The sequence below is a fragment of the Hemiscyllium ocellatum genome, chromosome 7, assembly GCF_020745735.1.
Source record: "Hemiscyllium ocellatum isolate sHemOce1 chromosome 7, sHemOce1.pat.X.cur, whole genome shotgun sequence".
Lineage (NCBI taxonomy): Eukaryota > Metazoa > Chordata > Chondrichthyes > Orectolobiformes > Hemiscylliidae > Hemiscyllium > Hemiscyllium ocellatum.
In genome coordinates, this window is record NC_083407.1 from 79,222,055 (window position 1) to 79,238,186 (window position 16,132).

Sequence of the window (16,132 nt, forward strand, 5' to 3'; positions counted from 1 at the left end):
CGTGCATAAGCTTTGATGGTCTCCCACATCATTGACGGATTGCTAGCCGTACCAGTATTAATTTCTAAAAAAGTTTTAAGTTCTTGGGAGAAGTACTTTAAAAATTTGCTATCTTTTATCAGGAAGGGGTCCATACGCCAATGCCGAGCAGATGTCCCATTGTTCTTTACCTTAGTTTCCATGTATACAGCGGCATGGTCAGAGATTGCTATAGTACCTATTTTACAGGTTGCTATAGAGTTTAGAAAAATCGATGGAGCAAAAAACATATCAATTCTTGTGTGACATTTATGTGGATTAGAGTAGAAAGAAAAATCTCTACCCTGTGGATGGAGACATCTCCATACATCTACCAATCCTAATTCTTTATTCAGGTCCGCCAGTTGTCTAGATCTGGGAGATACTCCAGCGGCACTCTTGGGAATCCTGTCTATTTCCGGATCCATAATACAATTAAAGTCTCCCCCTATAATTGTATGACGGGCACCAAAGGCCATCAGTTTTGAAAAAGCTTCCGTTATGAATTTAAAGGGGTGTGCCGGGGGGCAGTATACATTTAAGATCCCATATTCCTCTCCATTTATGAGGGCTTTAATCAAAATATATCGTCCAGATTCGTCTTTTATCTGATTTAGAATTTTCAAAGGGAAGTTCTTCCGGACAAGGATAACGACTCCCCTGCTTTTTGAATTAAAAGAGGAAAAAAAGGCCTGATCAAATCCGCCCTGTCGTAATTTTAAGTGTTCTTTATCCGACAGGTGTGTCTCCTGTAGGAGAGCTATATCAACTCTCTCCTTCTTAAGATTTGATAATATTTTCTTCCTTTTAACTGGCGAATTACTCCCCCTGACATTCCAGGTGCACCACTTAACCGACTGTTCAGCCATAATCATCTGGACAGATCCGAGACCCCTCGGGAGGGGAAACCCTATCTAGAACATCCCGAGCATGGAGCATACAAGATTTACAAAAGTAAAGATTCTCTGATACACTCAAAACAATATAACAAAAAACTCTTTCTAAGTATAAAAAATATAAAACATTCCGAATTGGAGATTTTCTCCCTTGTTCCCAGGGGGCGTCACTTCCTCTCCCACAGTCCATCTTACCCTCTTCCAACCAGTGCCCCACCCTTGACCCAGGTGTTCCTCAATAAAATGAGGAGAATTCAAATATAATATAAAGCTAGAGTTAACAGTGAACACCCCACCCCCACCCACACCCACATCTAAATATATTTGGGAATATTAATACCATATATAACTATAAGATTACAATCTCAACATGTAATACTTAAATATAATACCACAAAATAACAGGGGAAAGAAAAACAACCCCGCTCCTAAAAACAGAAGTAAAATAGAATAAGGTAACCACCTCTGCCCATCAACATTAACCAAACGCCCCAACATATATATATACATACACACATAGGGGGAAAGATAAGAAAAGATGAAGGGATGTAAACCAAAATAATGGGAAAGGCAGACCAGCGTCCACAATCTCTTACAGTTTATTTAAGAGAGTCCAAGAATTCCTTAGCCTTCTCCGGTGATCCGAAGTTATATATGGATCCTTCGTGGCTAAGGCGTAGCATCGCTGGATATCGTAAGGAGTACTGGATATTTAAGTCCCTTAAACGCTTCTTCGCCTCATCGAATGCCTTCCTCTTTCGGACCAAAGCTGGGGAGAAGTCCTGGAACAGCATGATCCTGGATCCTTTGTGGGTCATAGCTTGGGGATCTTTTTCCAGATTTCTTGAGGCTTCCAGGAGCATCTGCCTCTCCCTATAGCTCTGCAGCTGGAACAGGACCGGGCGTGGGCGCTGGGTTGAGCCGGGCCCACGTACTGTGACCCGGTAGGCCCATTCTACCCTTACCTGGCCTGATCCATTATGCAGATTTAAAAGTTGTGGCAGCCAATGCTCTAAGAATGCTGTCAGCTGACCTCCCTCTTCCTGCTCGGGCAGGCCCAACAACCGAATATTTTTTCTACGACATCGATTTTCGAGGTCATCAATGTGGTTTTCTAGGTTCTGGACTCGATTCTCGAGAAAATGGATGTGGTCGGCTGTTGATTTTATCCCAGTCTCTGAGGCTGCGGCCTTCGACTCCACCTCTCTGACTCGGGACTCCAATTCCTGAATGTCTCTGCCCTGCTTCTGCAGCTCGGCTGATAGTGCTTCTCTGCTCTGCCGAGACTCATCGATAAAAGCATCAATCTTCGCCTCCCACCTGGCAAACATCTCCTCAAAGCTCATCTTCATTGGTAAATCTCCTGAAGTAGCTGAAGACACCTTTGTTGCAGCTGAAGAGGGAGAGGGTGGGGGAGGGGTCCCTGCTTTCTTAGAGCCGCCTGTTCCCTTCCCTTTACTCATTTTCCAGCTAGTATTAGACTATTTAAATGTACTAATAGGTAACTATTTAAGGTTAACAACTATTATAAATGGTTTAGTGAGTGTGGTGGGGGTGGATAGCCCACTTTTCCCAAGTTTTGGGTAGAGCACTGTGGACTCAGTCTTGCTGGGTCGCCGCCATCTTGGATCCACCCCTACTGCCTTTATACTCTTCTAAAGATTTACTCGATCTATCCTGTCTATGCTTCCTTCTTTTTCTTAATCAAACCCTCAATTTCTTTAGTCATCCAACATTCCCTATACCTACTAGCCTTTCCTTTCACCCTACTTTCTCTGGATTCTCGTTATCTTATTTCTGAAGGCTTCCCATTTTCCAGCTGTCCCTTTACCTACGAACATCTGTCCCCAATCAGCTTTCAAAAATTCTTGCCTAATACTGTCAAAATTGGTCTTTCTCCAATTTAGAACTTCAACTTTTAGATCTGGTCTTTCCTTTTCCATAATTATTTTAGATCTAATAGAACTATGGTTGCTGGCCCCAAAGTGCTTCCCCACTGACACCTCAGTCACTTGTCCTGTCTTATTTCCCAAAATTAGATCAAGTTTTGCACTTCTCTAGTAGGTACATCCACATACTGAATCAGAAAATTGTCTTGTACACACTTAACAAATTCCTCTCCATCTAAACCCTTAGCACTATGGCAGTCCCAGTCTATGTTTTGAAAGTTAAAATCCCTTACCATAATTGCCCTATTATTCTTACAGATAACTGAGATCTCCTTACAAATTTGTTTCTCAATTTCCCTCTGACTATTAGGAGGTCTAGAATACAATTCCAATAAGGTGATCATCCCTTTCTTATTTCTCAGTTCCACCCAAATAACTTGATTAGATGTATTTCCAGGAATGTCTTCCCTCAGCACAGCTGTAATGCTATCTCTTATCAAAAACGCCACTCCCCCACCTCTCTTGCCTCCCTTTCTATCCTTCTGATAACATTTGTATCCTGGAACATTAAGCTGCCAGTCCTGCCCATCCCTGAGCCATGTTTCTGTAATTGCTATGATATCCCAGTCCCATGTTCCTAACCATGCCCTGAGTTCATCTGCCATCACTGTTAGGCCCCTTGCATTGAAATGAATGCAGTTTAATTTATTAATCCTACTTGTCCCTGCCTGCCCTGACTGTTTGACTCACTTCTGTTCTCAACTGTATCTTTCCCTTGGTCCCACCTCTCCCTTCCCCCCACCTTACTAGTTTAAATCCTTTCGAGCAGCTCTTGCAAATTTCCCTGCCAGTATATTAGCCCCCTTCCAATTTAGGTGCAATCCGTCCTTCTTGTACAGGTTTGTACAAGTCACATCTACACCAAAAGAGATTCCAATGATCCAAAAACGTGAATCCTTCTCCCATACACCAACTCCTCAGCCATGCATGCATCTGCTCTTTCCTCCTATTCCTGCCCTCACTAGCTCGTAGCACTGGGTGTAATCTAGATATTACTACTCTCGAGGACCTCCATTTTAAATTTCTGCCTAACTCTCTGTAATCTCCCTTCAGAATCTCAACCTTTTCCCTTCCAATGTCGTTGATTCCAATGTGAACAATGACCTCTTGCTGGTCCCTCTCTCCCGTGAGAACATTCTGCACCCTCTCTGAGACATCCTTGATCCTGGCACCAGGGAAGCAACACACCATTCTGATTTTTTGATGTTGGCCACAGAAATGTCTGTCTGTACCTCAACTGGAGAATCCCCTAACACAATTATTCTCTTGGGACCCGACGTACCCCTCATTACATTAGAGCCAGTCTCAATACCAGAAACTTGGCTGTTTGTGCTACGTTCCCCTGCGACTCCATCACCCCCTACATTTTCCAAAACAGCATACCTGTTTGAAATGGGTATTGCTTCAAAAGACTTCTGCACTAGCTGCCTATCTCTCTTACCTTTCCTGGAGTTAACCCATCTATGTAACTGTATCTGAGACTTTCCATCCTTCCTATAACTGCCATCCATCACATACTGTTGCTGTTGCAAATTCCTCATTGCTTCTAACTGATCCATTCGATCTGATAAGATTGGCAACCAACAGCATTTATGGCAGATATAATCCACTGTAACCCTTAAAATCTCTTTAAACTCCCACATCTGACAAGAAGCACATATCACTCTACTAAAGAACATTTTTGATTCTTCACAATCTGCAGACCCAAAAATAACGCTGTCTTATCCCTCTACAAACACTGCCCCAGGTTAAGTTACTAATTATGATTTTTTTTTAAGTTTAATCAAGAGACATATCTCCAAAAACATATAATCAAGAAAAAACCCACTCTACTCACTACTGCAGACTTTCTGTTGGATACACTTAAAACAACAATACACTTATTTGCTTCTGTGCTGTGAACTTCGCCCAACAGCTCCTCCAAGATCAGTTGTGAAGTTCACTGTTTGTTAATTTTCCCAGATGCACTCTAATGTACAGCGATATTTGAATTTACATTAATAACCTGTTATTAACCCCCAACCTGCCTTCCATTGCCCCACTGATGAGCAATTCTGAGACCTTCCAATACTTAATTCTCAGTAACACAGCATCTGAGGAATTAGTTTGTGTCACACTGGGAAAAGGTTTGAAAAGCAGCAATTTAGTATAACCCTTTCTTTAATTGCATTCCTGAAATTGTAGGACATGGTGCTGTGAGACTGTAGAGAACATGACTTGGTTACTAAAGGAGTGGATCAGGCCGAAGAGCTTTGCTAAACAGCAAATTTTATCCAAAATCTTGTCAAATCCTGTCCCAATAATTGTGTCCAATGGTTTGGTCAGTTCTTCAAAGGTAAGACAAGGAGGTAAATTCTGTTCCCTGCACTTCTCTTGTACCTTTGGTAAGGAAAAGAGCATGTCCCCTGTCACTCTGCTAGCACAAGAACTACACTCTGCTTTAAGATATATTTAGTCTGCAAGTCAATGAAGCCTTTTGTGAAGACCATCCCAAGATGTCAAATGAAATGTCCCTGTCATTAAATTGGTGCAATCTTCTCTGTTACCTCTGTTTATGTAAATTGTGATGATGTTTGCATTATGCATGACCTGTGGAACATCTGGTCTCCCATCAGAGAATGAGGTCTAGATGGTGTGGCAGTCACTGAGACTTTCTGTGTTAGATCAGTTAAGTAATCTGATATTTTGACTTACTTCCAGAATAGCAGTTATTAAATTTACAATTTCCTGAGCTAATTGTAACAGGACATTATTAATCAATTGTTCATAGATCCAACTTTCAAGCTGCATGTTTCAAAATGGTGGAAATCAGAGCAGGACTTATACACTTAATGGTAAGGTCCTGGGGAGTGTTGCTGACCAAAGAGACCTTGGAGTGCAGGTTCATACTTCCTTGAAAGTGGAGTTGCAGGTAGATAGGATAATGAAGAAGGTGTTTGGTGTGCTTTCCTTTTTTGGTCAGAGCATTAAGTATAGAAGTTGGGAGGTCATGTTGCAACTGTGCATGTCATTGGTTGGGGCACCTTTGGAATATTGTGTGCAATTCTGATCTTCCTATCAGAAGGATGTTGTGAAACTTGGAAGGGTTCAGAAAAGATTTACAAGGATGTTGCCAGGACTGGAGGTTTTGAGCTATAGGGCGAGGCTGAATAGGCTGTTTTCCCTGGAGCGTCAGAGGCTGAGGGGTGACCGTATAGAGTTTTATAAAATCATAAGGGGCATGGATAGGTAAATAGACAAAGTCTTTCCCCTGGGGTGGGGAATTCCAGAACTAGAGGGCACTGATTTAGGGTGAGAGGGAAAAATTTAAAAGGGACCTAAGGAGAAACTTCTTCATGCAGAGGGTGAAGCGTGTATGGAGTGAGTTGCCAGAGGAGTATTGGAGGCTGGTACAATTACATTCAAAAGACATCTGGTTGGGTATGTGAATAGAAAAGGTTTAGAGGGATATGGACCAAGTACTAGGCAAATGGGACTCGATTAGGTTAGGATATCTGGTTAGCATGGACAAGTTGAACCGAAGGGTCTGTTTCCTTACTGTACATGACTCTAAGTTCTGTATGATTTCACACTGTTTCCTCTGTGTTTATTGCCATTGAATATTGAATGACAGCTTCTTCAGACTGAAAAGTACCCCAGCCAATATAAATATATTCTCCCATTAAAGATGCCATTACTGACATAGATTTCTGAGTAAAAACTTTTATTGTTAATTGTATAACTCAATACGGCAGAGCTGGGATAAAAGGAACCCAATTAAATTAATTGAAATTTGAAAGTTACTGGATCATACTTTCAAAATGAAGCATCAGTTATCATATCGTGACTTTGTCTCCTTTTACCCCTCCAGAGCATTTTACCTGATGCAGCAACACTTAAGTTATCTCCCGCAATGTAAGAAATGTGAATATTCTGATAATGGAAGAATCCAACAGACATTTATTATGGTTGACTATTATATTCAAACTTATATTCACAGTCATATCAGTGTCTGGCAACTTGCCTTTCCTGCTGCTAGTTGCTGTCACTCAACATTATTGCTGGAGTTTTCTTCTTAACTGTCATAGTGCATGATTGAAGTGTCATACATTGTTGAGCTGGCTTAAGTTCCTATGCAATGTAGCACCATGGTTAGTAATGACTTTGTACGATCTGGACTGATTGCATATTTTAAAAACCTTTGCTGATTTTGAATTATTTGTATTTGTAATATGCACTCTGCCCAATGCAAGGTTTAAGTAGTTCTCTACCTGTTCACTTGTCGCATATCACTTTCTGTTCTGTCTTTGAATAAAAATGAACTTTTTCTTGGAATGTTAAGAACAGTTGATTGCTGGGCAAGGTTGTTCACACTTTTCTTCCAAGCATAGGTTGTGCTGGCAATGATAATATCTCCTTCGTCAATGTTGCATTTTTAAGCAACAATGTAATATAAACTTTTTTTGATGTGTGACACTTTATGATAATTGATTCAATGATATTTATCATATGTTCTGTTAGATTGTTTGAGCATGAATAGTGGGATGATAATGTGATATGGGTCACTTAGTACACCTACCTTGAAACAATTTAGCATCGTACTGTGGTCTATTGTCGGACACTATCTGTCGTGGAATAAAGAATCAGGAATATAATGCTTATTATATCAATGAGGGCTGCATTTGTTGTGTTGCTAAGTCATCAAATAATGAGAAATTTAGAGAAGTAATACAAAACAAGGATGTAATGTTCCCTGAGCACTGTGACTAGTTCTGTTGCTAATTTTGTCCAAGGAGTGTTTGGAACATCTTGTGGACGTCTAGACTCCCTCTGCCTCTATGGTTGATACATTTTGCATGCCTCAATTGCATTCACAAGTCATTAAATTTCTTCCCCAGTCAGTGCACAGATTCACATGTTGACCATCTTGAGTGTTCAGTACCAAGTGTCCCTGGTATAATATGAACATGATATTGGTGTTAGGACTTATTTGACACTGGAAATGTGTTTTGGTGATGTACCAAGTTTGTCTTTGTATGGCCGAGATGAACAAATCTTCTTGGGTACTTCTTTAATATTGTCAGGCCATTCCTGAATAATGCTCTTTTGTTTCATGTGTTCGTAGTTGCCAATTGATACTGTTCACATTAGTGTGGCAAAAGTGTAACAGATCATCATTGAAAACATCTTTAATCTGGTAGTTTAAAGCATCAATGTGTAGATCAAGAAGAACATTTTGTGTGGGTCAAATAATCTGCTCAACATATTAAACATCATATCCTTGCACCTTGACAAATGGACACTGCAAATGTGGTGGTGCAATCATTAGTGGTCTGTGGCAAATAATTTCTCATTCCATATGATCTGTTTCATTGGTGAATTGTTTGCCACATAAGTATGTGTGAAATCACCTGACACCAAATATTAGAACTAATGTCTTTGGCTCTATATTGGAATATTTGTCGTGCAGAAATAACAGGGGCTTTGAAGCAAAGGTTTCAGGGTTTCTTTTTTAATCTTACAAAGGACTTGCATCTATGCTATTTTATGATACATCCACTTCAAGAATCATGAGTTTTCTGTAGTTGTAGTCTTGCCTTCAGCAAGTTTTTGCTGACTGAGCCTGCTTGAGAAAATCAAAGACATATTAGTTCATCTTGCTACACGTGAAGGATGTTCTTCTTGAGCAGGTCTTTCAGCAGAGATACCTTGTCGATGAAAATCGTATGAAGGTCCCATGAAGTGGATATATAATAAGAGGACATTGACAAATGTGTGGCATATTAAAGATTGTCTTTTGTCCTGTGTGGTCAGCATTTGTTTAATATCCTTGACTGTAACTGAATTAGGTGGACATCATGGTTAGAGTAAATAGACCCAAAGAATTTTAAGTGGCTGTTAAGTACTAACTTGTGTTGTTTCACTGCCATCATCAGAAAGTGAAAATTGTTACCATGCCTTTGCCTCACCTTTGACTGCAATATGGTCAGCTATGAAAACAGACAGGCACATTCTCAATAATTTAACCTGTGCATTGCTGGAATAGATCTCAACTAATCTGCAGTCTGAATGGCAAGTGTCAGAAACAGTACCATCAAAATGATAGAGAAGGATAATTAACTGGGGAGAACCAGTTTCAGTTCAATAAATAATTTCGCTGGACTAAATAAATTGGTAGGAAAATCAAGCTGAATAATGGGCTAGTTTCAAAGAATTGATGGTTTGAGTATAGTCATGGTATATTTCCCCAAAAGAAAACATGATGGTAAACAAATCTAGAGCTCCCTCGATGATAAAGGGGACAGGAATTAATATAAAGAAGGATAAAGTGTGCTTATGACAAGTATGTGATTGTTGACTGATTCAATCCTGTTACATGTTGTTCCACCTCAGTGAATGCAGTTTGAATAACATCATCCTATTTCCTTATGAATTAAATGTTGTACACCCAAATGTGCTACAGTTAGTAGATTATATTTGTAAATGTGATTAAGATTTGGTAGATCAAATAATTTTTTAAGGGAAACTCTTTCCAGTGCAGTTATTACAGTACAAATTTAATGTACTTGTCACAAGAGCCAAGGTGACGTTACAAAAAAATGCGCCATTATTGTGGTGCAGCACTGCTTGAAAAGGTGCTGGAAGCAGATTCAAATGTTTTCAAGCATAAGTTCTCAAAGGTTGCTCCTGTGGTGAAATTATTTGAGGGCTTTTGTGATGCAGTGATAGTGTCCCATCTCTAGGCCAAAAGAACCGAGTTCAAGTTTCAGCTGCTTCCGAATGTCATATAACATGTCTGAATGGATTGACTAAAAGTAATTAAATATTTAAAGGCTAGAGACTGCAGGGAGGGAAATATGATAGTAGCTTTACACGTGTATCCTTCCAAGGATTTTTTTTTTAAAAAGTTCGCCTTGCATTTCATACATTTTTTGTAAAATACTCTGATAGTTGTAGGTTAAATAACCCAGAAGTCTTGATAAAGTTATTTGTCTTTGCAAGCAACATAACTCGACTTTTACACCAAATTTCTTGATTTTTAAAGTTTGAGAGAGTGGTATTGGCATGTCTGAAGTTCTGGGATGACATTTCCTCGTACAATGATCGATGTCTTAAAAATCCAAGTTTTAAGTTGAGTGAATATTCCACACTGGTAGTTTTTGAAAGCAGGCGGTACCTTCGGAAAGGGACAAGAGTTGTCGGCGGAAATCTGTTAGTGTTGGTGCATTGAGAGCGGCGGAAGAAGTTTGTCGGAGCTGTTTTAGTGCGGGACTCTCCAGGTCAAGTGGCTGAAAATTGGAAAGGTGCTGCAGTATAGGTGGGTGAGGGGCATCGAGAGTTGTAGCTGGTGGAAAAACAGCAGCAATATAGACCTATTTGGGACCTAGTTATTTGATATTACCTTGGTTTTAAGCCCTTTACAGAAATATATTGATTCGCTCCCGACCAGTATAATTTTGATAGTGAGAGCCTGTAAGAATGTATAACTCACACTGTTACGACGAGGGACAAAATTAAATTGGAGAGGGTTCAGCAGAGATTTGCCAGGATATTACTAGGACTGGAAAGTTTTAGTTATAAGGGTACACTGGGACTTTTTTCACTGGAGCTTGAGGTTGAGAGTGACTTTACGGAGATTTGTAAAATCATGAGAGACAAATAAGGTGAATAGCAAAGGTGTTTTCCCTAGGATGGAGGAGTTCAAAAGTTGGTGGTATTTTTAACTGAGAGGAGAAAGATGTAAAAGGGAGACGAGGGCAACTTTTTCCACACACAGGGTGGCTCATATGTCGAATGAACTGCAAGAGAAAGCGGTTGAGGCAGATATAGACATTTGGATAGGTACACGAATTAATGAAAAGTTTAAAGAGAGTTGGGCTAAATGCAGGCAAGTGGGACTAGTTTAATTTGGGAACTTGGTTGGCATGGACAAGTTAGACTGAAGGGTCTGTTTCTGTGCGGTATGACTGAAGAACATAGAACAATACAGCACAGAACAGGCTCTTCGGCCCACGATGTTGTGCCGAACATTTGTCCTAGCTTAAGCACCTGTCCATGTACCTATCCAACTTTCTGATAATCTGGCTCATTTTAGTGCTTCCTTTCATTAAGACTTCCATGCATTGTTCACATCCCCTCAAAATATAGTATATACAATAAGTCATTGAGTGATATTTGGATATCCACTTCAAATACTCAAACTTCATCTCAAGTTGTGTTCAGTCTTTCTTAAACAATTTCCTTATTATTTGCTAAGTTCACTTTTTACTGGTTTGAATGGGTGACATGTTCTACTTTTGCAATGTAGGAGTAGATTTTTTTCTACTTCAGTTTAAGGAATATCTTGGATTTAACATTTCCAGCTCTTTAATTATCTGTTGTTCCTCTTATACTTATCCCAAATGTAATTTCTTGACTGAAAAGTCCAAGCTACTCCCACTTTTTTTTAGCATGAATATGACTCAAGGAGCAAATGTTGTGTCCCTTCACAGCACCACTTCTAGTACTTGGATGCCTGCTTGCTTCTCAGAACTGCAGTTCACCACTTCCTTTGTCTCATCTTCTTGTGGCTGTGTATTTCAACATTTTGCTAGCTTTATTAATTACTGGTTCAGCAGAGCAGTACTTTTAAGGCTTCTAACCATCCTTGAGCCTATATGTATTCCCACCTACTTCTACATCATTTGATGAGACCATATCAGCTCTCCTTTATTTGTGCAGTGATACCATAAGATAATGATCATACACCAGGTTATAGTCCCAACAGGTTCATTTGGAAGCACAAGCTTTCAGATTGCTGCTACTTCATCAGGTAACTGTGAAGCAGGATCATAAGACAGAATTTATAGCAAAAGATTAGTGTCATGAAACTGAAATGATCTGTTGAACAAATCTAGATTGTTAAGTCTTACATCTTTTAGAATGGGTTGTAATTTTCATGATTTGGAGATGCTGGGGTTGGACTGGGATGTACAAAGTTAAAAATCACACAACACCAGGTTATAGTTGAATGGGTTTAATTGGGAGCACACTAGCTTTCGGAGCGCCTCTCCTTCATCAGGTGGTTGTGGAGGACATAATTGTAAGGCACATTGTATAGCAAAAGTTTACAGTGTGATGTAATTGAAATTATACATTATATATTTTTCAATCACATCACACTAAACTTTTGCTACAAATTCTGTGCCTTACAATTGTGTCCTCCACAACCACCTGATGAAGGAGCGGTGCTCCGAAAGCTACTGTGCTTCCAATTAAACCTGTTCGACTATAACCTGGTATGTGATTTTTAACATAAGTTTCGGTTCATTAGTATAATTAATATAACATTAATGAACTGAAACCCTCAACCCATTCTAAAAGATGAAAGACTTAACAACAATTTCGGTTCAGTAGATGATTTCAGTTGCATGACACTGTAATCTTTACTATAAAATCTGTGTCTTATGATCCTGCTCCACAGCCACCTGATGAAGGAACAGCGCTCTGAAAGTTAGTGCTTCCAAATAAATCTGTTGAACTATAATCTGGTGTTGTGATTTTTAACTTTGTCCACCCCAGTCCAACACCGGCTCCTCCACATCATGAGATAGAGATTTTCATCTATCATTGGAAATAGGAATGGTTAATTTTAGTATGATCAATCATTGCAGGACCTCTGTATGTTTCTGATGCCTTGCCTGCAAATTACATATTCTGCTCATTATTGTTAGTGCCAAAGAACATTTGCATGAGCTGTAAATATATCTTCTGAAGATAGGTATGATTCACCAACGTTAATTTATTGCTTGAAATAAATGTCAAAGCCCAGCTGGAAATATATGTTCATGATTGTGAGTAAGAAAATTAAAAATATTCTATTTGTCAGCATCAACATCCCTGGCCTTGATGGACACAAACTTTTATTAAAGTTTCAATAAAGAGTCAAGATAGGTTGATTATTTGCTCTGTACAAACTTACTTTCAAGTCAAAATAGGAGCATCAAGTTGACTGAGACTGTGAAACTTTGTCATCTAACGTACCCCAAATTAATTTGCAACTCGAAAATCTGTTCATATTATTGTTTACTGCTATGCTATTGAAAAAAGATGATACAACTTTTGGACTAGATTTAATAAGTTCTTAACTCTTTTACTATAACCTCCTCTTCTGACTCTTATTATTACAAATCTCCCATTTCTTATTTTGAAGGCATAATGGAGCCACAGTGCAAAAAGCAAAAAACAAGCGTACTTAGCACATTTACTTGGGAGGTGACGCCTGTCCTTTCAGATGAAAAGTTATGTGAAGTTGAACTTCTGGAAGCATTTGCAGCCCCTATTATCAATAAAAAACAAACATCTTGTCTTATCAAACAATTGACTTGTCTCTATCCACTGAACAACCTTCCACATATCAAGAGAGTACGAAACTGCAGGGACAAGAGTGAGCATCCTTTGGAAATCATCATTTGCTTACTCCAGGATATACCAAATAGAGAAGTATCTCTCAATGACCTTTTTCCTGAAGGAAAGGCTGATGGACTTGGAGAACCTTTTCGGGTCAGAATACCAGCATACCAACCATTGACTAGATCTCAATTTGAAGTAGCTAGCCAGCACTGGCCAACAACTTTTCGTGAAAACAAACAAGTGACTGATGCCCTCCAAGGTCACCTTTTTAACACTGAAGAGAAAGCAAAAATGCAGACATTTATGGAAAAAGCTATTGAAGCAGCTACTGTTGGAAAGAAAATGGGAATGGAGCCAGTCGGTGCTGTGATTGTTAACCCAGCCACTGATGAGGTGGTTGCAGTAGGTCATGATTGCAGAAATGGACCAAATCCACTACTCCATGCAGTTATGGTGTGTATTGATCTAGTCGCCTACAGTCAAGGTGGTGGTGCTTTTAATCATAACAAATATCATAACTGTTGTTTTAAGGCAGTGGAATCCTTTCCTGGTGAACATGCAATCAACATTGGTAAACCTTTGCTTCCTTCAAACGATCATAGTCTCAGAGGAAATATTGTAAATGTGTTGCCCTACATATGCACTGGTTATGACCTGTATGTTTCAAGAGAACCATGTGTAATGTGTGCAATGGCATTGGTCCATTCCAGAATACGCAGAGTGTTTTATGCAACATCATTTCCTGATGGAGCATTGGGCACTAAATACAAAATACACACAAAAAAGGATCTTAATCACCATTATGATGTTTTTAAAGGATTGATGGAAGATGAATGTCAGTTTCTTTTGTCTTAGTTTTACACAGCCATTTGCTCATGGAAAAAAATTATTTTTTTCGGTATATGAGTTTTTAAAATGCATTCCATTTTACATAATATTAATTCTAATGGAGTACCAATTCTTAAGAATTCCATGAAAATATTTGTTTTGAATAACAATTTTTTGATTTTAATTTTTAAACAATTCAATTTTATATTAATGTACAAAAAAATCATGGCATAAGGGTCAGCAACAAAAGTAGAATAAAACCAAAGTTTTCTGAGAAACAGAATTGAATGCAATAGTCTGGGCAGAGAATAATAAAATCAGTTGTAAAGTTTGTATATGTTGAGCAGGAAAAGCCTCAGCTAATGAATCAAATATTTTATTTGAAAGAAGTGAATGTTTAAATCAACAGTTTAGGTATCATGAGTATTTTGGCAATTGCATGGAACAAGTGAAAACAGTCAAAGAGTAGGGCTGAAAATATTTTAAAAGTTATGAGGGATGTGACTAGTAGGCATAGAGGGAAAGTGATTCAGGGGATGCAATTATGGCGGCTCAAGGAGTCATCATCAATAGTGAAATGAGGAGCAGGAACTGTGTTATAATGGCAGGGTTTATATACTTCTTACCTCCAGTTTTCCTTTGATGCCAAAGGTGGGAACAAGGATCTTCAAATCACGTGGGGTGCTACTAATTCTGGAAAGCTTGGATGTGTGGGTCTCAGTCTAGATGAGAATATTGCTGCGATGTCCTGTTTAATGTATGCTGCACAGAAATGGAGAAAGTCAACAGGGAGTGCTGGAGAAACTTATGCATAACTGAGGCATAAGTTACAGTTTCTACAAAATGAAAGAAGTTCAGAGATGAGAAATATGTAGGGCTTGATCAAGCAGCCTCATTAACAATCAAAGAAGTGGAGATTTGGCCTAGTAGTGTGCTTTTTTTTGACACAATGTATATAATTTGCTTACGAAACTTGCAGTTTACAATATCCAAGTATACTGGCAAAGATGAAAAAGCAGTCCACGATTAGAAGTGGGAGAAAGTGAGGACTGCAGAACAAAGGCTTATGCGTGAAACGTCGATTCTCCTGCACCTTGGATGCTACCTGACCTGCTGCACTTTTCCAGCAACACATTTTTCATGACTAGACGTGGTTGAGCCTCAAATTTCACAGGTACTCATGCTATCCTCTGTCTTATTTCTTCCCACTGAGGCCTGGTCTCTCCACAAAAGCAGATCCCTCGTTTATCCTACCCTCTGGAATACATACCATACTAATCTTTAACCTATGATTTTAACAGTAAAGAACAGTAATTTTTGATTCTCACACTCCTTTTAGTGCAAAGTTATAGTTGTTGGATATTTAAAATCAAAAGGACAAGTGTTGGATTGTTTTGAAAGGAAAAGATAAAGAAAAGTGTGGCCTTTCATCATTTGCAATGTGCAAATCAAAGGAGATGAAGGCAAGACATTAGGTATGTGAACACCCTCATCTCTCAGCTGTGACTACAATACCAGTGAAGCCTATTTCAGTAGTACTGCAGAAAAATTAATAAAATCATTTTCATTCTGGCTGCATTTTTACTCTCCATGTTATTTGAACAGTGAATGAGGCCTGTGGCACAGTTGATAAGATTGATAGAATTAGGATAGTGAAGACTGTTTGGTATGCTTGCCTTTATTAGTGCAGTGAAAGGGAGGACCACAGATACTGGAGATCAGAGTCTAGATTAGAGTGGTGCTGGAAAAGCATAGCAGGTCAGGCAGCATCCTAGGAGCAGGAAAATCGACATTTCGGGCAAAATCCCTTCATGAGGAATGAAGGGCTTTTGCCCGAAATGTCTATTTTCCTGCTCCTTGGATGCTGCCTGACCTGCTGTGCTTTTCCAGCACCATTCTAATCTAGACCCTGCCTTTATTACTGCATTGAGTATAGAGTTGGGAGGTTTTGTTACAGCTGTACAGGACATTGGTTAGGCCACTTTTAGAATACAACATACAATTCTGGTCTCCCTGCTGTAGGAAGGATGTTATGAAACTTGAAAGAATTCACAAGGATGTTGCTCGGGC

General features: G+C 39.2%; 1 protein-coding gene across 1 annotated transcript; it reads left to right on the top strand.

Annotated features, from left to right (window-relative positions):
* Positions 1 to 10,080: 10,080 nt before the first annotated feature.
* On the top strand, positions 10,081 to 14,192 carry adat3 (adenosine deaminase tRNA specific 3). The gene is made up of 2 exons (XM_060827995.1): positions 10,081 to 10,160; positions 13,035 to 14,192. Exon 2 carries the CDS (start codon positions 13,040 to 13,042, stop codon positions 14,087 to 14,089), a length of 1,050 nt encoding a protein of 349 aa, XP_060683978.1. The 5' UTR covers positions 10,081 to 10,160; positions 13,035 to 13,039; the 3' UTR covers positions 14,090 to 14,192.
* The last annotated feature ends 1,940 nt before the right edge of the window (positions 14,193 to 16,132 follow it).